This window comes from Mustelus asterias, chromosome 5 (genome assembly GCF_964213995.1).
Source record: "Mustelus asterias chromosome 5, sMusAst1.hap1.1, whole genome shotgun sequence".
NCBI lineage: Eukaryota > Metazoa > Chordata > Chondrichthyes > Carcharhiniformes > Triakidae > Mustelus > Mustelus asterias.
In genome coordinates, this window is record NC_135805.1 from 8,944,811 (window position 1) to 8,969,564 (window position 24,754).

General features: G+C 46.1%; 1 protein-coding gene across 1 annotated transcript in view; it reads left to right on the forward strand.

Moving 5' to 3' along the window:
• LOC144493945 (dynein axonemal heavy chain 8-like) overlaps positions 1–24,754 on the forward strand; it is a 1,745,965-nt gene that overhangs the window by 677,440 nt on the left and 1,043,771 nt on the right. The window contains exons 22-23 of the mRNA XM_078213522.1: positions 2,594–2,710; positions 24,564–24,683. Coding sequence (XP_078069648.1) covers positions 2,594–2,710; positions 24,564–24,683 — 237 coding nt within the window. The remainder of the gene's footprint in view (positions 1–2,593; positions 2,711–24,563; positions 24,684–24,754) is intronic.

Sequence of the window (24,754 nt, forward strand, 5' to 3'; positions counted from 1 at the left end):
CAGGTCATTTATGAAAATGACAAACAGCAAGGGTCCCAGAACAGATCCCTGGGGCATGACCAAACATGACCTACCACACACAAAGCCACGTTGACTCTCCCTAATAAGTCCCTGTCTATCCAAATATTTGTAGATCCTATCCCTTATCACACCTTCCAATAACGTGCCTACCACCGACGTCAAACTTACTGGCCTATAATTTCCCGGATTTCTTTTGGAACCTTTTTTTAAACAACAGAACAACATGAGCCACCCTCCAATCATCCGGCACCTCCCCCGTGAATGCTGACATTTTAAATATGTCTGCCAGGGCCCCTGCAAGTTCAACACTAGCTTCCCTCAAAGTCCGTGGGAATAGTTCTTTGAAAATGTGACCAAGCACATTGACGAAGGAAGAGCGGTGGATGTGGTCTATATGGACTTCAGCAAAGCGTTCGATAAGGTCCCCCATGCAAGACTTCTTGAGAAAGTGAGAGGGCATGGGATCCAAGGGGCTGTTGCCTTGTGGATCCAGAACTGGCTTGCCTGCAGAAGGCAGAGAGTGGCTGTGGAGGGGTCTTTCTCTGCATGGAGGTCAGTGACCAGTGGAGTGCCCCAGGGATCTGTTCTGGGACCCTTGCTGTTTGTCATTTTCATAAATGACCTGGATGAGGAAGTGGAGGGATGGGTTGGTAAGTTTGCTGACGACACCAAGGTAGGTGGTGTTGTGGATAGTTTGGAGGGATGTCAGAAGTTGCAGCGAGACATAGATAGAATGCAAGACTGGGCGGAGAAGTGGCAGATGGACTTCAACCCGGATAAGTGTGTAGTGATCCATTTTGGCAGATCCAATGGGATGGAGCAGCAGTATAAAATGAAGGGTACCATTCTTAGCAGTGTAGAGGATCAGAAGGACCTTGGGGTCCGGGTCCATAGGACTCTTAAATCGGCCTCGCAGGTGGAGGATGCGGTCAAGAAGGCGTATGGCGTACTAGCCTTCATTAATCGAGGGATTGAGTTTAGGAGTCGGGAGATAATGCTGCAGCTTTATAGGACCCTGGTTAGACCCCACTTGGAGTACTGCGCGCAGTTCTGGTCACCTCATTACAGGAAAGATGTTGAAGCCATTGAAAGGGTGCAGAGGAGATTTACAAGGATGTTGCCTGGATTGGGGGGCATGCCTTATGAGGATAGGTTGAGGGAGCTTGGTCTCTTCTCCCTGGAGAGACGAAGGATGAGAGGTGACCTGATAGAGGTTTACAAGATGTTGAGGGGTCTGGATAGGGTGGACTCTCAGAGGCTATTTCCAAGGGCTGAAATGGTTGCTACGAGAGGACACAGGTTTAAGGTGCAGGGGGGTAGGTACAGGGGGGATGTCAGGGGTAAGTTTTTCACTCAGAGGGTGGTGGGTGAGTGGAATCGGCTGACGTCGGTGGTGGTGGAGGCAAACTCGTTGGGGTCTTTTAAGAGACTTCTGGATGAGTACATGGGATTTAATGGGATTGAGGGCTATAGATAGGCCTAGAGGTGGGGATGTGATCGGCGCAACTTGTGGGCCGAAGGGCCTGTTTGTGCTGTGGCTTTCTATGTTCTATGTTCTAATACCCTGTCCAGTCCTGGGGATTTATCCACTCTGATTTGCCTCAAGACAGCAAGCACCTCCTCCCCTTTAATCTGTAAAGGTTCCATGACCTCCCTACCTGTTTGCCCTATTTCCGTAGACTCCATGCCCGTTTCCTTTGTAAATACGGATGCAAAAAACCCATTTAATATCTCCCCCATTTCTTTCGGTTCCATACATAGCCGACCACTCTGATCTTCAAGAGGACCAATTTTATCCCTTACTATCCTTTTGCTCCAATACCTATAGAAGCTCTTTGGATTTTTCTTCACTCTGTCTGCCAAAGCAATCTCATGTCTTCTTTTAGCCCTCCTGATTTCCCTCTTAAGTAGCTTGGCAGAGAGTTCCAAAAACAGGAGTCATAGATGAGCAGCAGAAGGATTAGAGGGGACATGAGGAAAAGCTATTTAACGCAGAGGGTGGTAGGTGTCTGGAATTCACTACCTGAGTTGGTGGTGGAGGCAGAGACCCTAAACTTTTAAAAAGTACCTGGAACTGCACCTTAAGTGCTGTAAGTTGTAGGGCTATGGGCCATGTGCAGGAAAATTCTATTAGAAAGGGCACCTGGGTGTCTTTGGGTTGACATGGACATGATGGGCTGAATGGCCCCCTTTTATGCTATATCGTTTCTGTGGTTTGAACAGCATCAGGATGAAAGACCAGCCTTTGGTGCTGTTGTTCAGGACTTGAACACAAAAGCTACTGATTCAAGCAGAGAAAAGCTGTAGCAAGTTATGACGGAGATGTTTTATGTTCTTAATTTCTGCTTCCGAAAGTTGTTTGGATAAATTCTAATTCTTATAAATAATATATTTCCAATTTTTCAAATTAATTTTATGCACCATATGACATGTTTGACTCATTTTGCACCATATACAACAATAGGTGAGATAAAGAAAAGATAAACCAAATATCAATAATAGATTTTATGTTTGGTTGAGAATTGTTCCTGATAATTTCATGTACATGGTTCCATTGCTTCTTTTCTTTTAGATTGAATCAGTTCTAAGACAAGGAGTCGCTTCACTGAATTGGTCATCAATAACACTTGACCAATTCTTCTTTGATGTAGATGCAGCCATACATGAATTGACTTCATTGCTCAAGACAGTAAGTAGATTTCTCAAAAACTTTACATTTGCTTACTGAACTGAAGGATAGTAGCAGTACAAACAGAACATCTTATTTGAATTTGGGGATTAGTGACAACAAGTTTTCAACATGTACAAAAGAGTTAAATGAAAGGCAGTCTGTAATTGCAACTTATTTTTGTAGGGGGAGGAAGTAAGAAGAAAAATGGGCAAAATATTTTGAAGGCCTTTCTGCTAAAATGCAGCATATGTAGGAAATAACCATTATATAGGCTAGGATTTTGTGTTCTCGTTTGCACCGGGCATGAATGGCGATGGGAATGGATAATCTTATGAGAGACCCAAACTGTGTTTTATGCCTGCAGGAACTCCCGTCATGATTGCCCCCATGCAACATCAGGCCAACATCGGACATTTCATCATCGGGCTTCCACACACGCAACAATAATCTCCCATGCTCAAAAATTCACCCCCGGCGGTATGACATCATGATGGCACCATTTACAACAGCATTTTAAAAACGGAAACATAGCAAGCTCACCTCTGAGGGGTTTTCAGGGTCAGCACACAGCATACCACAGGGCACAGCTGACTCAGGAGGGACCCCAGAAAGCAGTTGCTTCCACAACCTAGGGTGTACAGACAGTTGCAGACCTTCATGCAGTTGGACAAGAACCAATGTCGGCAAAGTCTTTGCTTGTCCAGGGACATGGTGGCTCATTTATGCAACCTTTTGCTGGAGGTGGCACCATAAGGACTTGGAGGACATCCACTGCCTATGCCTTTGAAAGTCACAGTCATCCTAAGCTTTTATGTGACTGGCTCCTTTCATGGCTTCACGGTGACATTTGTGGTATCTCGCAAGCCTCAGCTCAAAAGTGCATCAAGGAATCATTAAGTGCACACAACTAACCCACTTTGACCAGGATCAGGCAAATTAGGATGCAAGGGCCATATGTTTCACCCAGATTGCAGGCTTTCCACAGCAAGCAATGCAGTTCATCAACTGTAACAACTTTCACTCCCACTATGTTCAGCTGGTGTGCAACCATATAAAGTACTTCCTCCAAGTGGATGCTAGGTTCCTCGCGAATGTACATGATTCCTACATCCTAAACAGCTCTCAGATCCCCAACATTTTTGAGGGTCTACAGCAACTACATGGTTGGCTCCTGATAAGGTTGTGTGGAGGCCACAGAGTAAAGCTGAGACCAGATACAATGGGACTTGTGCTGTTACTTGCTCTTTGATGGAGCAGACCGTCAGGATGCTCAAAATGTGGACTGGACTAGTGGAACCCCACAGTACAGTCCACAGAGAGTGTCATGCATCATGGTTGTCTGGTGCGCCCTTTATAACCTGGCACTTCAACTGGGGGGAAGGAGATAGAGGAGTGGCACGTTTCCCCTAATGAGGGGAGTGTTGAGGTAGACGAAGAAGATAATGTCCTGCAGGGCGGGGGAGTCAGCCATGAGGCTGTAGCAATGGTCAGATGGATTAGACGAGTTAGGGATGCACTCATTGCTGTCCAATTCATGGATGGTGATGAATAGGACCAATGATTACCATTTCGTCATCCTGCAATCCCTGGTTTGAGCAATGCTCTTTGGCCTGATTGCTGGCAGTGCACACCCTCACTGATGAGGCTCTTGTTATAGGGAGGGAATAGTTGCTTATAATCCTAATGTTGCAGGAGGATGATCATGACTTGCAGTGGGAAAAGTACTTTGATTCTCAAAGAATGTTTATCTTCTATCTGGTTAAAGGCAGCTCGCTTTGTCTCTGTGACCAGGGTCATCTTATGGCGATGTGGCGCAAAGAGTTTCACCCCTCCTGATCTAGGCTCCTCTTTAGTGATCTATGCCCTTGGGGCAGGACTTTCCGGCAGCGCTTGCTCCAAAACCAAAAAAATCCACCCGAGGTCAACGGACCAACGCATGGAATGTGTCCCGTCTGCTATAATTCCTGTGGCGGGCAGGACAGAAAGGTTCAGCTGTCAGTGTCACCAGAGGCTGAGGCTAATGTTTTATTGGGTCAAGAAGCTGGGCAACATGTAAAGAGAGCAGACATTGACGATCACTGGTTTCAATGATGGCGAGCCTGTACATTGTGGGAGAGGTCCTCATTCCATATGAGATACAGACATGACTGTTGGGTGGCACAGTGGTTAACACTGTTCCCTCACTCTGCTAGGGACCCAGAACAATTTTGGCCTTTGGTGACTGTGTGGAGTTTGCATGCTGTCCCTGGGTCTGCATGAGTTTTATCCAGGTGTTCCGCTTTCCTCCCACACGAAAGATGTTTACGTTAGGTGGATTGGCCATGCTCAATTGCCCCTTAGTGCCCAAAATTGTGTAGGTTAGGGGGCTTAGCAGAGGGTTCCGGAAATAGGGCAAGTATGGGGCCTGGATGAGATGCTTTGTTGGAGAATCAGTGCAGACATGATGGGCCAAATGGTCCCCTTCCACACTGCAGGGATCCTATGATTCTATCACTGAAGAGTTTAGTCATTGTGAGGGGGCACCACCAATGTGCTGGCAACCTTGCAGACAGAAAATGGAGGACGCTATGGACTGAGCATCCAACCTTTCTGTGGAACAGGAATCCAGTTGTCTAAGTGGCATTACAAGCAGACATCACATCAAAATAAGAATACGTAAAGAGGGTGCAGTGAGAGTTTACTTACAGATGTGAACATTATCTACAATTACCTAACAACCTTGCGCACGCTGACCTTCTTACCCTTTCTAACCCTGCTGTAACATCTTAGTGTAACTCCAGGATCCACAGCAGAGGTAGAGGTAGCTTACTGTTTGCCATGCCCTGTTGTCTGTGATGATTTTGGTGGGCGCCGTCTGGATAGCCAAGAACAGGAGGGCCCCAGACTACTTTCAGGGCACTCCTGTGTGGCAGTGCCAACCTCCTCGGCCTGTGCAGGTGGAACTGATGCAGTCACAGGAAAAGGGGATTTGGATTGGTTGGACACTCGTGGAGTCATCTGGGTAGATGATCCCAGGATGTACACCAAGGTCTCTATTGTTGTGTTGCTGTGTTGACCAGGTTGCCTCAGAGTGTTGGCACAATCTCTTTGGACAGAATGCACTAGGACTCCTCCATTCTTTCAATCTGAGGAGTGTAGCTAACATCCCTTCCTGATGTTCCTGGCTTTGCATTTGAACTCCATCAACTGAGTCCAGAGGTACGTCACCTGAGTGGCCTTATGAGATTCCTGGCCTCCAGCAGTCCTCTGAGTGCCAGCAACCTGGGACATCCTTGTCTCCATCTGTTGTGGATCAGAGAGAATGAGGTTATTAATAGTTTGTGATGCTGAAGCCTCTCTAAAAGTAAGGCCCACTAGAGGTGTATGTCTCTGCGTTGTTGGAGGATGAGTGAAAAATGTGACAGCTCTTCAATCTCCACTTCTGAGGACTCATCTGTGCTGGTGTTGGAGGTGGACTCTTGGATCTGGCTAGTAGAGGCTCTGAGTTTGCTCCCATAATGTGTCTGCAAGAGAAGGAAGATTTAATTAGTGTGTGGCAGGGGCCTTCAGATAGAGGAGACATGACTCACATTAGGTTGATGCGCTGGATGATGGTGTTCTGGGACATCACTTTGTTTATTGGCACCCACTTCACCCTTAGTGCAGGGATGGATGGATTCCTCCCCAGCCAGGGTTGGAGGGTTTTCTCCTCAAATTCCGAAGTAGCATCCCTCTGTCCATCTGGGATCTCTCGAAAGCAAGTGAAAAGAGTATCAGCAGGATGTATGATATTTTATGACAATAGATGCCTGTCCTCCTTTATAGAGAGTTGGTGCTGATGACTACTGTCACTACCTCCCATGGTGGTTTGGTGTCCTAGCTTAATGGTCTCCTCCTTGTGCATGGGTGCAGAACATCACAACATGCCTCAAACACATCCAGCAGTCTGGTGAGGGAGGCCTCTGAAGATCTTGGGGCAAACTTCTTTGCAGTCATCCTCTGCATTGGACCATGAACATAAGAACATAAGAAATAGGAGCAGGAGTAGGCCATCTAGCCCCTCGAGCCTGCCCCGCCATTCAATAAGATCATGGCTGATCTGACGTGGATCAGTACCACTTACCCGCCTGATCCCCATAACCCTTAATTCCCTTACCGCTCAGGAATCCATCCATCCCCGCTTTAAACATATTCAGCGAGGTAGCCTCCACCACCTCAGTGGGCAGAGAATTCCAGAGATTCACCACCCTCTGGGAGAAGAAGTTCCTCCTCAACTCTGTCTTAAACCGACCCCCCTTTATTTTGAGGCTGTGTCCTCTAGTTTTAACTTCCTTACTAAGTGGAAAGAATCTCTCCGCCTCCACCCTATCCAGCCCCCGCATTATCTTATAAGTCTCCATAAGATCCCCCCTCATCCTTCTAAACTCCAACGAGTACAAACCCAATCTCCTCAGCCTCTCCTCATAATCCAAACCCCTCATCTCCGGTATCAACCTGGTGAACCTTCTCTGCACTCCCTCCAATGCCAATATATCCTTCCTCATATAAGGGGACCAATACTGCACACAGTATTCCAGCTGCGGCCTCACCAATGCCCTGTACAGGTGCATCAAGACATCCCTGCTTTTATATTCTATCCCCCTCGCAATATAGGCCAACATCCCATTTGCCTTCTTGATCACCTGTTGTACCTGCAGACTGGGCTTTTGCGTCTCATGCACAAGGACCCCCAGGTCCCTTTGCACGGTAGCATGTTTTAATTTGTTTCCATTGAGATAGTAATCCCATTTGTTATTATTTCCTCCAAAGTGTATAACCTCGCATTTCTCAACGTTATACTCCATTTGCCATATCCTCGCCCACTCACTCAGCCTGTCCAAATCTCTCTGCAGATCTTCTCCGTCCTCCACACGATTCACTTTTCCACTTATCTTTGTGTCGTCTGCAAACTCCGTTACCCTACACTCCGTCCCCTCCTCCAGATCATCTATATAAATGGTAAATAGTTGCGGCCCGAGTACCGATCCCTGCGGCACGCCACTAGTTACCTTCCTCCAACCAGAAAAACACCCATTTATTCCGACTCTTTGCTTCCTGTCGGATAGCCAGTCCCCAATCCACTTTAACACACTACCCCCAACTCCGTGTGCCCTAATCTTCTTCAGCAGCCTTTTATGGGGCACCTTATCAAACGCCTTTTGGAAATCCAAAAACACCGCATCCACCGGTTCTCCTCCATCAACCGCCCTAGTCACATCTTCATAAAAATCCAACATGTTCGTCAAGCACGACTTTCCCCTCATGAATCCATGCTGCGTCTGATTGATCGAACCATTTCTATCCAGATGCCCTGCTATCTCCTCTTTAATAATGGATTCCAGCATTTTCCCTACTACAGACGTTAAGCTGACCGGCCTATAGTTACCCGCCTTTTGTCTCCTTCCTTTTTTAAACAGCGGCGTAACATTAGCCGTTTTCCAATCAACTGGCACTACCCCAGAATGCAACGAGTTTTGATAAATAATCACTAACGCATCCACTATTACCTCTGACATTTCTTTCAATACCCTGGGATGCATTCCATCCGGACCCGGGGACTTATAGAACATAGAAAGTCACAGCACAAACAGGCCCTTCGGCCCACAAGTTGCGCCGATCACATCCCCACCTCTAGGCCTATCTATAGCCCTCAATCCCATTAAATCCCATGTACTCATCCAGAAGTCTCTTAAAAGACCCCAACGAGTTTGCCTCCACCACCACCGACGTCAGCCGATTCCACTCACCCACCACCCTCTGAGTGAAAAACTTACCCCTGACATCCCCCCTGTACCTACCCCCCAGCACCTTAAACCTGTGTCCTCTCGTAGCAACCATTTCAGCCCTTGGAAATAGCCTCTGAGAGTCCACCCTATCCAGACCCCTCAACATCTTGTAAACCTCTATCAGGTCACCTCTCATCCTTCGTCTCTCCAGGGAGAAGAGACCAAGCTCCCTCAACCTATCCTCATAAGGCATGCCCCCCAATCCAGGCAACATCCTTGTAAATCTCCTCTGCACCCTTTCAATGGCTTCAACATCTTTCCTGTAATGAGGTGACCAGAACTGCGCGCAGTACTCCAAGTGGGGTCTAACCAGGGTCCTATAAAGCTGCAGCATTATCTCCCGACTCCTAAACTCAATCCCTCGATTAATAGAACATAGAACATAGAACATTACAGCGCAGAACAGGCCCTTCGGCCCACGATGTTGCACCGACCAGTAAAAAAAAAAACTGTGACCCTCCAACCTAAACCAATTTCTTTTCGTCCATGAACCTGTCTACGGATCTCTTAAACGCCCCCAAACTAGGCGCATTTACTACTGATGCTGGCAGGGCATTCCAATCCCTCACCACCCTCTGGGTAAAGAACCTACCCCTGACATCGGTTCTATAACTACCCCCCCTCAATTTAAAGCCATGCCCCCTCGTGCTGGATTTCTCCATCAGAGGAAAAAGGCTATCACTATCCACCCTATCTAAACCTCTAATCATCTTATATGTTTCAATAAGATCCCCTCTTAGCCGCCGCCTTTCCAGCGAAAACAATCCCAAATCCCTCAGCCTCTCCTCATAGGATCTCCCCTCCATACCAGGCAACATCCTGGTAAACCTCCTCTGCACCCTCTCCAAAGCCTCCACATCCTTCCTGTAATGTGGGGACCAGAACTGCACACAGTACTCCAAGTGCGGCCGCACCAGAGTTGTGTACAGTTGCAACATAACGCTACGACTCCTAAATTCAATCCCCCTACCAATAAACGCCAAGACACCATATGCCTTCTTAACAACCTTATCTACTTGATTCCCAACTTTCAGGGATCTATGCACACATACACCTAGATCCCTCTGCTCCTCCACACTATTCAAAGTCCTCCCGTTAGCCCTATACTCAACACATCTGTTATTCCTACCAAAGTGAATTACCTCACACTTCTCCGCATTAAACTCCATCCGCCACCTCTCGGCCCAACTTTGCAACCTGTCTAAGTCTTCCTGCAAACTACGACACCCTTCCTCACTGTCTACCACACCACCGACTTTGGTGTCATCAGCAAATTTGCTAATCCACCCAACTATACCCTCATCCAGATCATTAATAAATATTACAAACAGCAGTGGCCCCAAAACAGATCCCTGAGGTACACCACTTGTAACCGCACTCCATGATGAATATTTACTATCAACCACCACCCTCTGTTTCCTATCCGCTAGCCAATTCCTGATCCAATTTCCTAGATCACCCCCAATCCCATACATCTGCATTTTCTGCAGAAGCCTACCATGGTGAACCTTATCAAACGCCTTACTAAAATCCATATATACCACGTCCACTGCCTTGCCCCCATCCACCTCCTTGGTCACTTTCTCAAAAAACTCAATAAGGTTAGTAAGGCACGACCTACCTGCCACAAAACCATGCTGACTATCACCTATCAATTCATTACTCTCCAAATAACTATAAATCCTATCCCTTATAATTTTTTCCAACATCTTGCCGACAACAGAAGTGAGACTCACCGGTCTATAATTCCCGGGGAAGTCTCTGTTCCCCTTCTTAAACAATGGGACAACATTCGCTAACCTCCAATCTTCTAGTACGCCATACGCCTTCTTGACCGCATCCTCCACCTGCGAGGCCGATTTAAGAGTCCTATGGACCCGGACCCCAAGGTCCTTCTGATCCTCTACACTGCTAAGAATGGTACCCTTCATTTTATACTGCTGCTCCATCCCATTGGATCTGCCAAAATGGATCACTACACACTTATCCGGGTTGAAGTCCATCTGCCACTTCTCCGCCCAGTCTTGCATTCTATCTATGTCTCGCTGCAACTTCTGACATCCCTCCAAACTATCCACAACACCACCTACCTTGGTGTCGTCAGCAAACTTACCAACCCATCCCTCCACTTCCTCATCCAGGTCATTTATGAAAATGACAAACAGCAAGGGTCCCAGAACAGATCCCTGGGGCACTCCACTGGTCACTGACCTCCATGCAGAGAAAGACCCCTCCACAGCCACTCTCTGCCTTCTGCAGGCAAGCCAGTTCTGGATCCACAAGGCAACAGCCCCTTGGATCCCATGCCCTCTCACTTTCTCAAGAAGTCTTGCATGGGGGACCTTATCGAACGCTTTGCTGAAGTCCATATAGACCACATCCACCGCTCTTCCTTCGTCAATGTGCTTGGTCACATTTTCAAAGAACTCAACCAGGCTCGTAAGGCACGACCTGCCCCTGACAAAGCCGTGCTGACTACTTTTGATCATACTAAACTTCTCTAGATGATCATAAATCCTGTCTCTCAGGATCCTCTCCATCAACTTACCAACCACTGAGGTTAGACTCACCGGTCGGTAATTTCCCGGGCTGTCCCTGTTCCCTTTCTTGAATATAGGGACCACATCCGCAATCCTCCAATCCTCCGGAACCTCTCCCGTCTCCATCGACGATGCAAAGATCATCGCCAAAGGCTCCGCAATCTCCTCCCTCGCCTCCCACAGTAACCTGGGGTACATCCCATCCGGTCCCGGCGACTTACCAACCTTGATGCCATTCAATAGTTCCAACACATCCTCTTTCTTTATGTCCACATGCTCGATCCTTTCTGTCCTCCGCAATCCAGCAGTACAACCACCCAGATCCCTTTCCACCGTGAATACCGAGGTAAAGTATTCATTAAGCACCTCCGCCATTTCTAACGGTTCCGCACAAACTTTTCCCCCTTCACCTTTTAAGGGTCCTATGCCTTCACATCTCATCCTTTTACTCTTGACATATTTGTAGAAAGCCTTGGGATTCTCCTTAATCTTACCCGCCAAGGTCTTCTCATGACCCCTTCTCGCTCTCCTAATTTCCTTCTTAAGCTCCTTCCTACATCGCGTATACTCCTCTAAATCCTTAACACCTCCTAGCTCTCTGAACCTTCTGTACGCCTCTCTTTTCTTATTTACCAGGTTCATCACAACCTTCGTGCACCACGGTTCCCGTACCCTACCAACACCCCCCTGTCTCATCGGAACGTTGTCATGCAGAGCTCCAGACAAACATTCCTTGAAAATCCTCCACTTTCCTTCGGTACTTTTCCCCAAGAATGCCTCCTTCCAATTTACCCGTCTAATTTCCTCCCTGATGACACTGTATTTCCCTTTACTCCAGAGAAACACTTTCCTAGCCTGCCTGACCCTATCTCTTTCCAATGCTATCGTGAAGGAGATAGAATTATGATCGCTATCCCCAAGATGTTCACCCACCGAGAGATCCTCCACCTGTCCAGGTTCATTAGCCAGCACCAGATCAAGAACAGCCTCTCCTCTAGTAGGCTTATCCACATACTGTGTCAGGAAACTCTCCTGGACACACCTAACAAACTCCTCTCCATCCAAACCCCTAGCCCTAGGGATATTCCAATCTATGTTTGGGAAATTAAAATCTCCCATCACGACAACTCTGTTATTCCTACATCTCTCCAGGATCTGTTTCCCCATCTGCTCCTCAACATCTCTGTTACTATTGGGCGGCCTATAGAAAACACCCAGCAAAGTTACCGACCCCTTCCTATTCCTAACCTCCACCCACAGAGATTCCGTAGTCAGTCCCTCCACGGCGTCCACCTTCTCTACAGCCGTGACACTATCCCTGATCAACAGTGCCACTCCCCCCCCTCTCTTGCCTCCCTCCCTGTCCTTCCTGAAACATCTAAAACCTGGCACCTGAAGCACCCAGTCCTGTCCCTGAGACATCCAAGTCTCCGTAATGGCCACCACATCACAATTCGAAGCAGCAATCCACGCTCCAAGCTCATCCACTTTATTCACTACACTCCTGGCATTAAAATAGACACATCTCAGACCTTCAGCCTGAGCACTTCCCTTCTCCCTCACTCGTCTAACCTCCCTCTTACCCTGTCTACATTCCTTATCTATTTGCGAGCTAACCTCCTCGCTCTCAGTCCCCTCATTTCGATTCCCTCCCCCCAACCTTTCTAGTTTAAAGTCTCTCCAGTAGCCTTAGCCAACCTTCCCGCCAGGATATTGGTCCCCCTGGGATTCAAGTGCCACCCGTCTTTTTTAAACAGGTCACACCTGCCCCTAAAGAGGTCCCAATGATCCAAGTACCCAAATCCTTGTCCCTTGCTCCAGTCCCTCAGCCACGCATTAATTCTCCACCGATTCCTGTTCTCACTCTCCCGCGGCACAGGCAGCAATCCCGAGATTACTACCTTTGCATTCCTCTTTCTCAGCTGTCTACCCAACTCCCTATATTCTCTTTTCATGACCCCTTCCCTCTTCCTACCGATGTCAGCAGTACCTATATGCATCACGACCTTGGGCTCCTCTCCCTCCCCCTTCAGGATTTCTGGGACTCGACCAGAGACATCCCGGACCCCTGCACCAGGGAGGCAAACCACCATCCGAGAGTCCCGTCTGTGTCCGCAAAAACGCCTATCTGACCCTCTCACCGTAGAGTCCCCAATTAGCACTACCCTCCTTTCCTTACCCCTTTGCACTACTGGGCCAGGCTCAGCTCCAGAGACACTGCCACCGCTGCTTCCCCCAGGTGGGCTGTCCACCCCAGTAGTACTCAGACAGGAGTACTTATTATTAAGGGGCACATCCACCGGGGTGCTCACCATCACCCGAGCTTTCTCCTTCCTCACTGTTACCCAGTTACCCTCCTCCCGTGGTCCCGGTGTGACCACCTGCCGATAGCTCCTGTCAATGACCTCCTCACTATCCCTAACCCGGCGAAGGTCCTCGAGCTGCAATTCCAGTTCCCTAACATGGTCCCTTAGGAACCGCAGCTCAACACACCCAGCACAGATATGGTCGTCCGGGAGGCTAGGAGCCTCCAGGACCTCCCACATCCTACATTGGGAACAACATACTGGCCTGACAGTCATAATTGCCCTTTTAAACACAGGGAAAAAAGTGAATGAAGATTATTCCTCTCTGTTCCAAATTATTTCTACCAAGGTACCCGGAGAAAAGTAACTTATAAATAAAATTTTTTAAAAATAAGAAACTCACCCCTGCTCGCCCTTTCTGCCTAAGCCCGATGAGCCAAAGCCCCTCAGTTCTCACTCAGCTCCGTCTCACTCCGCTGCCCGCTCCCAACGCTGCCCGCTAGACAGTGGGACCTGCCTTTTAAACCTCCTGTGCACTAAAAAAAAAACTCAAGAGACCCTTCCCAGTAAACCCCGCGGCCACTGCCGGTTGCGCCCCAAAATTTAAAACTAAATTAAATAAATAAATAACACCCGCGGAAAAGTACTTAAAACTAATTCTTACCCCAAAAATCCTGTCACCAGTCACAGCTCTGCCTTTCTCCACAGCAACAAGAGGACTAACCTCCCAACTAACTGACTTATATAGAACTTTTGACCCTTCCCAGTAAACCCCGCGGCCACTGCCGGTTGCGCGCCAAAATTTAAAACTAAATTAAATAAATAAATAACACCCGCGGAAAAGTACTTAAAACTAATTCTTACCCCAAAAATCCTGTCACCAGTCACAGCTCTGCCTTTCTCCACAGCAACAAGAGGACTAACCTCCCAACTAACTGACTTATATAGAACTTTTGACCCTTCCCAGTAAACCCCGCGGCCACTGCCGGTTGCGCGCCAAAATTTAAAACTAAATTAAATAAATAAATAACACCCGCGGAAAAGTACTTAAAACTAATTCTTACCCCAAAAATCCTGTCACCAGTCACAGCTCTGCCTTTCTCCACAGCAACAAGACTTGTCCACCTTCAGTCCCATTAGTCTACCCAGCACTGCCTCTCTGGTAACATTAATTGTATTAAGTATTTCTCCTGCTGCCAACCCTCTATCGTTAATATTTGGCAAACTATTTGTGTCCTCCACCGTGAAGACCGACACAAAAAACTTATTTAAAGACTCAGCCATATCCTCATTTCCCACTATTATCTCCCCCCTCTCATCCTCCAAGGGTCCAACATTCACTCTAGCCACTCTATTCCTTTTTATATATTTATAAAAACTTTTACTATCATTTTTTATATTAATTGCTAGCCTAGCTTCATAGTCTATCCTTCCTTTCTTTATCGCTTTCTTAGTCTCTCTTTGTTGTTTCTTAAATTTTTCCCAATCACTTGTTTCTCCACTATTTTTGGCCACTCTGTACGCAGCTGTTTTTATTTTAATACTCTCCTTTATTTCCTTCGTTATCCACGGCTGGTTCTCCCTTTTCTTACAAAAGTGAGGCAGTGGCTGGGTGCCACTGGGGCTTCCTTTAAATGGTGCCCCAATGATTGAAGCACTCAATTGATGGCAGGGTGGGCAAATCAGAGGACACCTTCCAAGGAGGTAGCATGAAACCCGTGGAGAAATCTTTTTTAAAGGTTTGCTAAAAATAAAGCAAAAAACCCACGACTGCTTTTTCCACCCATGTGTTAGCTTATTGTGGGGCCCCACGTCACTAGAGTAATGGTGTAAACCATACCCACTTTTCTTCTGACTAAGAAGCTCAAGATCTGGAGAGAAAACTGTTTAAAATTTAATTATCACTGTCACAAGTAGGTTTACATTAACACTGCAATGAAGTTACTGCGAAAATCCCCTCGTCACCTCGCTTTAGCGTGGCCAATACACCTAACCAGCATGTCTTTCGGACTGTGGGAGGAAACCAGAGCACCCGGAGGAAACCCATGCAGAGAATGTGCAGACAGCGACCCAAGCCGGGAATCAAACCTGGGTCCCTGGCGCTGTGAGGCAGCAGTGTCCCACCATGCCGCCCCTAGGTTTGTGGAGCTGGAGAGATTCATGCCAGTTCTCTGTTTGGGTCATACACTTAGAGAAATTTTGGTAAGATTCCCCTGCAAGGTTGTGAGGGATCTTGGCAGGGTGGATGGGACTTGATGATTTGATTTTGATTTGCTTTATTATTGTCACATGTATTAGTATACAATGTTTCTTGCGTGCTAAATAGACAAAGAATACCGTACATAGGGAAAGAAAGGAGGGTCACTATCTGCACATTCTCCCTGTGTCTGCATGGGTTTACTCCGGGTGCTCCAGTTTCCTCCCACAGTCCGAAAGACATCCTGCTTAGGTGCATTGGCCATGCTAAAGTGTGGCGACTAGAGGATTTTCGCAGTAACTTTATTGCAATGTTAATGTAAGCCTACTTGTGACAGCAAAAATTCAATTTTAAACAGTCATAGCTAGGGTGTCGAGAAAGTTCAAGTTAATGCGAGGTAGGTCCATTCAAAAGTCTGATGGCAGCAGGGAAGAAGCTGTTTTTGAGTCAATTAGTACATGTCCTCAGATTTTTGTATCTTTTTCCCAATGGAAGAAGGTGGAAGAGAGTATGTTTCGGATGCTTGGATTCCATGATTATGCTGGCTGTTTTTCCGAGGCAGTGGGAAGTGCAGACAGTATCAATGGATGAGAGGCTAGTTTGAATGATGGACTGGGCTTTGTTCACGAGCCTTTGTAGTTTATTGCAGTCTTGGACAGTGCAGGAGCCATACTAAGCTGTGATACAACCAGGAAGAATGCTTTCTATGGTGCATCTGTAGACGTTGGTGAGATTTGTAGCAGATGTGCCAAATTTCCTGAGAAAGTAGAGGCATGGGTAGGCTTTCTTAGTAAGAGTTTTAACAACACCAAGTTAAAGTCCAACAGGTTTATTTGGTAGCAAATGCCATTAGCTTTCGGAGCGCTGCTCCTTCGTCAGATGGAGTGGATATCTGCTCTCAAACAGGGCATACAGAGACACAAAATCAAGTTCCAGAATACTGATTAGAATGCGAATCTCTACAGCCAACCAGGTCTTAAAGATACAGACAATGTGAGTGGAGGGAGCATTAAGCACAGGTTAAAGAGATTTATATTGTCTCCAGACAGGACAGCCAGTGAGATTCTGCAAGTCCAGGAGGCAAGCTGTGGGGGTTACTGATAGTGTCTCTGTATGCCCTGTTTGAGAGCAGATATCCACTCCATCTGATGAAGGAGCAGCGCTCTGAAAGCTAATGGCATTTGCTACCAAATAAACCTGTTGGACTTTAACCTGGTGTCATTAAAACTCTTACTGTGTTTACCCCAGTCCAACGCCGGCATCTCCACATCATGGGCTTTCTTAACCATAGCATCCGCATGGAGGTACCAGGACAGGTTGCTGGTGATCTGGACAGCTACAAACTTGAAGCCCTCAACCATTTCTACTTCATCCCCATTGATGTAGACAGGGGCATGTTCGCCTTTATGCTTCCTGAAGTCGATGACCATCTCCTTCGTTTTGTTGACATTGAGGGAGAGATTATTTTTGCTGCACCAGTTCACCAGATTCTCTATCTCATTCCTGTACTCTGTCTCATCATTGTTTGAGATCCTGTGTATTAGTTGCTTGTTTTCCCTTGTAAATAGATAGGATTGGGTGGTCGTTCCAATCTTGTTAGCTGCTCAGGCTATTTCCCTATAGGTCAATACGCCTTCTGTAGAAGGGACGTATGAACTCAAAACATTAACTACGTTTCTCTCTCCACAGATACTGCCAACCCTGCTGAGTTTATCCAGCATTTTCTGTTTTTATTTCAGATTTCCAGCATCCACAGTATTTTGCTTTTGCCTCCCTTCCTTGTCTAGCTACAGCGACAGTCTCAAGATTAACAAATACCATGCTCAAATAGGTCTCTGCTTTCCACTCTGCCATGTATATAAGAACATAAGAACGTGGAGCAGGAATAGGCAATTCATCCCTTGAGCCTGCTCTGCCATTCAATACGATCATTGCGGATCTTGTCTTGGCCTCAACTCCACTTTCCTGCTCATTCTCCCTAACCATTAAGCCCATGACTAATTAAAAACCTGTCCATCTCCTCTTTAAATTTACTCAATGTCTCAGCATCCACCGTACTCTGAGATATTGAATTCAACGGATTCACAACACTTTGAGAGAAGAAATCTATCCTCATCACTGTTTTAAATCTGCTACTCCTTATCCTAACATTATGACCTCATTCTAGATTGCCCCTCATGAGAAAGCATGTTCTCTAGATTTACCCTATCAAGCCCCTTTAACATCTTCTATACCTCAATTAGATCTGCCCTCATTCTTCCAAATTCTAGAGAGTTTTGGCCTAAACTGCTCAACCTCTCTTCAAAAGACAAACCCTTCATTGAATCTTAGAATCCCTGCAGTGCAGAAGAGGACCATTTGGCCCATCGAGTCTGCACTGACTCTCCAACAGAACATCTCATAGAACATAGAACATGACAGCGCAGTACAGGCCCTTCGGCCCTTGATGTTGCACCGACCTGTGAAACCTATCTAAAGCCCATCTAACCTACACTATTCCAATATCATCCATATGTTTAACCAATGACCATTTAAATGCCCTTAATGTTGGCGAGTCCACTACTGTTGCAGGCAGGGCATTCCACGCCCTTACTACTCTCTGAGTAAAGAACCTACCTCTGACATCAGTCCTATATCTATCACCCCTCAATTTAAAGCTATGTCCCCTCGTGCTAGCCACCACCATCCGAGGAAAAAGGCTCTCACTGTCCACCCTATCTAATCCTCTGATCATCTTGTATGCCACTATTAAGTCACCTCTTAATCTTCTTCTCTCTAATGAAAACAGCCTCAAGTCCCTCAGCCTTTCCTCATAAGACCTTCCCATCATACCAGGCAACATCCTGGTAAATCTCCTCTGCACCCTTTCCAATGCTTCCACATCCTTCCTATAATGCAGCGACCAGAACTGTACGCAATACTCCAAGTGCGGCCGCACCAGAGTTTTGTACAGCTGCATGACCTCATGGCTCCGAAACTCAATCCCTCTACCAATAAAAGCTAACACCGTACGCCTTCTTAACAACCCTATCAACCTGGGTGCCAACTTTCAGGGATCTATGCACATGGACACCCAGATCTCTCTGCTCATCCACACTACCAAGTATCTTACCATTAGCCCAGTACTCTGTATTCCTGTTACTCCTTCCAGAGTGAATCACCTCACACTTTTCTGCATTAAACTCCATTTGCCACCTCTCAGCCCAGCTCTGTCCCTCTGTAACCTGCAACAACCTTCCGCACTGTTCACAACTCCACCAACTTTAGTGTCATAAGAACAAAGAACAAAGAACAGAACAGCACAGGAAACAGGCCCTTCAGCCCTCCAAGCCTGTGCCGCTCCTTGGTCCAACTAGACCAATCGTTTGTATCCCTCCATTCCCAGGCTGCTCATGTGACTATCCAGGTAAGTCTTAAGTGATGTCAGCGTGCCTGCCTCCACCACCCTACTTGGCAGCGCATTCCAGGCCCCCACCACCCTCTGTGTAAAAAACGTCCCTCTGATGTCTGAGTTATACTTCGCCCCTCTCAGCTTGAGCCCATGACCCCTCGTGATCGTCACCTCCGACCTGGGAAAAAGCTTCCCACTGTTCACCCTATCTATACCCTTCATAATCTTGTACACCTCTATTAGATCTCCCCTCATTCTCCGTCTTTCCAGGAAGAATAACCCCAGTTTACCCAATCTCTCCTCATAGCTAAGACCCTCCATACCAGGCAACATCCTGGTAAACCTTCTCTGCACTCTCTCTAACGCCTCCACGTCCTTCTGGTAGTGCGACGACCAGAACTGGACGCAGTACTCCAAATGTGGCCTAACCAGCGTTCTATACAGCTGCATCATCAGACTCCAGCTTTTATACCCCGTCCTATAAAGGCAAGCATACCATATGCCTTCTTCACCACCTTCTCCACCTGTGTTGCCACCTTCAAGGATTTGTGGACTTGCACACCTAGGTCCCTCTGTGTTTCTATACTCCTGATGACTCTTCCATTTATTGTATAACTCCTCCCTACATTATTTCTTCCAAAATGCATCACTTCGCATTTATCCGGATTAAACTCCATCTGCCACCTCTCCGCCCAATTTTCCAGCCTATCTATATCCTGCTGTATTGCCCGACAATGCTCTTCGCTATCCGCAATTCCAGCCATCTTCGTGTCATCCGCAAACTTGCTGATTACACCAGTTACACCTTCTTCCAAATCATTTATATATATCACAAATAGCAGAGGTCCCAGTACAGAGCCCTGCGGAACACCACTGGTCACAGACCTCCAGCCGGTAGAAGACCCTTCAACCACTACCCTCTGTCTCCTATGGCCAAGCCAGTTCTCCACCCATCTAGCCACTTCTCCTTGTATCCCATGAGCCTTAACCTTCTTAACCAACCTGCCATGTGGGACTTTGTCAAATGCCTTACTGAAATCCATATAGACGACATCCACGGCCCTTCCTTCATCAACCGTTTTTGTCACTTCCTCAAAAAACTCCACCAAATTTGTAAGGCACGACCTCCCTCTTACAAAACCATGCTGTCTGTCACTAATGAGATTGTTCCGTTCTAAATGCACATACATCCTGTCTCTAAGAATCCTCTCCAACAACTTCCCTACCACGGACGTCAAGCTCACCGGCCTATAATTTCCTGGGTTATCCCTGCTACCCTTCTTAAACAACGGGACCACATTTGCTATCCTCCAATCCTCAGGGACCTCACCCGTGTCCAAAGAAGCGACAAATTTACTAACCCATCCTTCTACGCCCTCATCCAGGTCATTTATAAAAATGACAAACAGCAGTGGCCCCAAAACAGATCCTTGCGGTACACCACTAGTAACTGAACTCCAGGATGAACATTTCCTATCAACCACCACCCTCTGTCTTCTTACAGCTAGCCAATTGATGATCGAAACCGCTAAATCACCCTCAATCCCATACGTCCGTATCTTCTGCAATAGCTCACCGTGGAGAACCTTATCAAACGCTTTACTGAAATCCATATACACCACATCAACTGCTTTACCCTTATCCACCTCTTTGGTTTGTGAGGCACGACCTACCCTTCACAAAACCGTGTTGACTATCCCTAATCAAATTATTCCTTTCTCGATGCTTATATATCCTATCTCTTATAATCCTTTCCAATACTTTGCCCACAACAGAAGTAAGGCTCACTGGTCTATCATTACCAGGGTTGTCTCTACTCCCCTTCATGAACAAGGGGACAACATTTGCTATCCTCCAGTCTTCTGGCACTATTCCTGTAGACAATGACGGCATAAAGATCAAAGCCAAAGGCTCTGTAATCTCCTCCCTAGCCTCCCAGAGAATCCTAGGATAAATCCCATCCGGCCCAGGGGACATATCTATTTTCACACTTTCCAGAATTGCTAACACCTCCTCCTTCTGAACCTCAATCCCGTCTAGTCTAATAGCCTGTATCTCAGTATTCTCCTCGACAACATTGTCTTTTTCCTGTGTGAATGCTGACGACAAATATTCATTTAGCACCTCTCCTATCTCTTCAGACTCCATGCACAACTTCCCACCTCTGTCCTTGACTGGCCCTACTCTTACCCTAGTCATTCTTTTGTTGCTATAGAAAGCTTTAGGGTTTTCCATGATACTACCTGCCAAAAACTTCTCATATCCCCTCCTGGCTCTTCTTAGCTCTCTCTTTAGGTCCTTCCTGGCTAACTTGTAACTCTCAAGTGCCCTAACTCAGCCTTCACGTCTCATCTTTACATAAGTCTCCTTCTTCCTCTTCACAAGAGATTCAACTTCTTTATCCAGATCCACCCTCTATCATATTCCCATAACCCACATATTTACCCCGCTAATCTCCCTCACCGACACATCTTGGGGCACTAATTTGTTTTGACCAATCCACCTAATCTGCACTTCTTTGGATCTCGTGAACTTCCTCTGAACTTCCTCCAATGCAACTACATCCCTTCTCAAATAAGGGGACCAAAACTGTGCACAATACTCCAGGTGTGGTCTAACTGTTGATTTGTAAAGTTGCAGAAACACTTCTCTCCTTTTATATTCTATTCCTTTCGCAATAATGCCAAAATTCCATTTGCCTTCCTTATTACCTGCTGTACCTGTATACTAGTTTTCTGTGATTCATGCACAAGGACACCCAGATCCCTCTGCACCAAAGCACTCTGAAGTTTCTCTCCATTTAGATAATAAGTTGCCTTGCTAATTTTTCTGACCAAAATGAATAACCTCCCACTTATCCACATTAAACTCGATCTGCCACATTTTCGCCCATTCACCGAAAGTGTCCATATCCATTTGTACCTTGTGGCACCCCACTAGTTACGTTTGCCATCTTGACTCCCCCCCCCCCCTTTTTATTTCTGTCCTTCAGTTCCCTGGCTTGTCCCAACATAACCCACCCCTCCCTGACACAGCCATTGACCCTTGTTGTTCAGTTTTACTTCCACTGAGCACTAATCTTTGTTCTCCAATTAACATATTCTGCTACTCTACCTTTGCCACAATTAACACTCTTCAGTCCCTAGCAGCACAATTAAATGCCCCTTTGTCTTATATCTATGATATAATTTCCAATCTCTCCTTAGCTCCAACCTATCAATGACTTTCCATTCTTCCCCATCCCTTTCTCCAGTATATAATTCATCACATTTCTATTCCTCTTCAGTTTTCTTGAAGGGCCGTATGGACTTGAAACGCTACCTATGTTTCTCTCTCCATAGATGCCGCTAGTCCTGTTGAACTTATCCAGTGTTTTCAGTTCTAATCTCAAATTTCCAGCATCCACAGTATTTTGCTTATATTTAAGAGAGCTGGGATGGCGGAGTCATGAAAGTCTTTTTGAATCTTTTCTGCACTCTTTCTAGTTTAATAATATCCTTTCTATAATAGGTTGACCAGAACTGTACACAGGATTCCAAGTGTGGTCTTACTAATGTCTTGTACAACTTCAACAAGATGTCCCAACCGATGTTTGGTTTCATCGGTCAGAACATTGAATACAGGAGTTGGGACGTCTTCTTAAAGTTGTACAAAACATTGGTAAGGCCACACTTGGGATACTGTGTGCAATTCTGGTCACCCTATTATAGAAAGGATATTATTAAACTAGAAAGAGTGCAGAAAAGATTTACTAGGATTCTACCGGGACTTGATGGATTGAGTTATAAGGAGAGGCTGAATAGACTGAGACTTTTTTCTCTGGAGCGTAGGAGGCTGAGGGGTGACCTTATAGACGTCTATAAAATAATGAGGGGCATAGACAAGGTAGATAGTCAATATCTTTTCCCAAAGGTAGGGGAGTCTAAAACTAGAGGGCATAGCTTTAAGGTGAGAGGGAAGAGATACAAAAGAGGGGCAATTTTTTCACACAGAGGGTGGTGAGTGTCTGGAACAAGCTGCCAGAGGTAGTAGTAGAGGCGGGTACAATTTTATCTTTTAAAAAGCATTTAGATAGTTACATGGGTACGATGGGTATAGAGGGATATGGGCCAAATGCAGGCAATTGGGATTAGCTTAGGTGTTTTAAAAAAGAAAGAGCGGCATGGACAAGTTGGGCCGAAGGGCCTGTTTCCATGCTGTAAACCTCTGTGATTCTATAACTCCTGCATTCAATGTTCTGACCAAGGAAACCAAGCATGCCGAATGCCATCTTCACCACCCTGTGACTCCACTTTCAAGGAGCTATGAACCTATACCCCTAGATCACTTTGGTCAAGAACTCTCTTCAACACCCTACCATTAACTGAGTAAGTCCTGCCCTGGTTTGATCTACCAAAATGCATCACCTCACATTTACCTAAATTAAACTCCATCTGCCATTCATCAGCCCACTGGCTCAATTGATCAGGGAGTCTCAAATAGTGCTGAACATTGTGCAGTCATTGGTTAACATCCCCACTTCTGACCTTATGATGGAAGGAAGGTATTTGATGAAGCAGCTGAAGGTAGTTGGGCCGAGGGCACTGAGGGACTCCTGCAGAGATGTCCGAGATCTGAGATGACTGACCCTCTACAACCACAGCCATCTTCCTTTGTTCCAGTTCTGACTCCAACCAACAGAGAGCTTGCCCTCTGATACCCTTCATTCCAATTTTGCTAGGGGCCCTTGATGCCACAGTCAATTGAATGTGGCCTTGATGTCAAGGGCTGTCTCTCTCACCTCACCTCATCTGACAGTGATCCCGTGCAGTCTAAGATTGAGGCTTACAGCAGTGAGCTCACCCTTGCCTACCTACCACATGCAGTTTAATTTAGAGCAAATCAAATAACCAATTAAAATAAATCAAATAAACTGAGGGACAAATTAAAGGGGCAGCCCCTTTCCTGAACCAAAAAGGAAATTACAAATGGAACTTCAAACATTAAAATGTGATTAAGAGGGTCAAATTTTTCAGCTCCCAATACCTGCCAGAGGACAATTTTATTGAATTCAAATTCAACCAGTTACCATGGTGGGATTTGAGGCCTAGGACTCAGACCTAGTTCAGTGGATCACCAATTCAGTTACCATACCACTAGTTTACAGGAAGACAAAAATCAGTGAGAATTTGGAGAAAGCGAAGGAAGCTTGTGTCTAGTTGCTTGCCAAAATGAGGCATTGTACCAGGGACCTTTAGATCTTCAGTCTCACACTCTCCCAACAGAACTCTTTCACCTGATGACATTTTTCAGTTCATCCATGCCTGCTACAGAACAATTATATTGAATTCAAATTTCACCATCTATCATGGACCAGAGAATCCCGCTGGCGTGAGTGGCCGGAGAATTCCAGCGAGTATTTGTTATCAATAAACAATTAATATTCAACCATGCAAGATTTTGAACCTCTTCATGAGACATACTGAATATATAATGATCAGTAAATTTCATTTTCTTCCTTCTCTCAATTAACGTAATTTTATGTTACCAAGTTATCACTACTAGAACAATAAATTTTGTTGATTAGTTCCTACAAGAAAATGCAATATTTTTGATGAAATAATGAAAAATGTAATATCTGTTGTTGGTTTCAGATAACTGACTTACGAGAGATGCACATAGATCTAGTATTGGAAGAGATCGCCAGAAAGATTATCATCAACCTACCAGAGGATCATTCTTTAACTTTGGAAGAAGTGGTTAAATTCAATGAGGTAACAATATTTTTAAAGATTTTTAAAATCTATGGACCAAATCTTGTGGAGGTGATTGGTGTCTCAGCCAT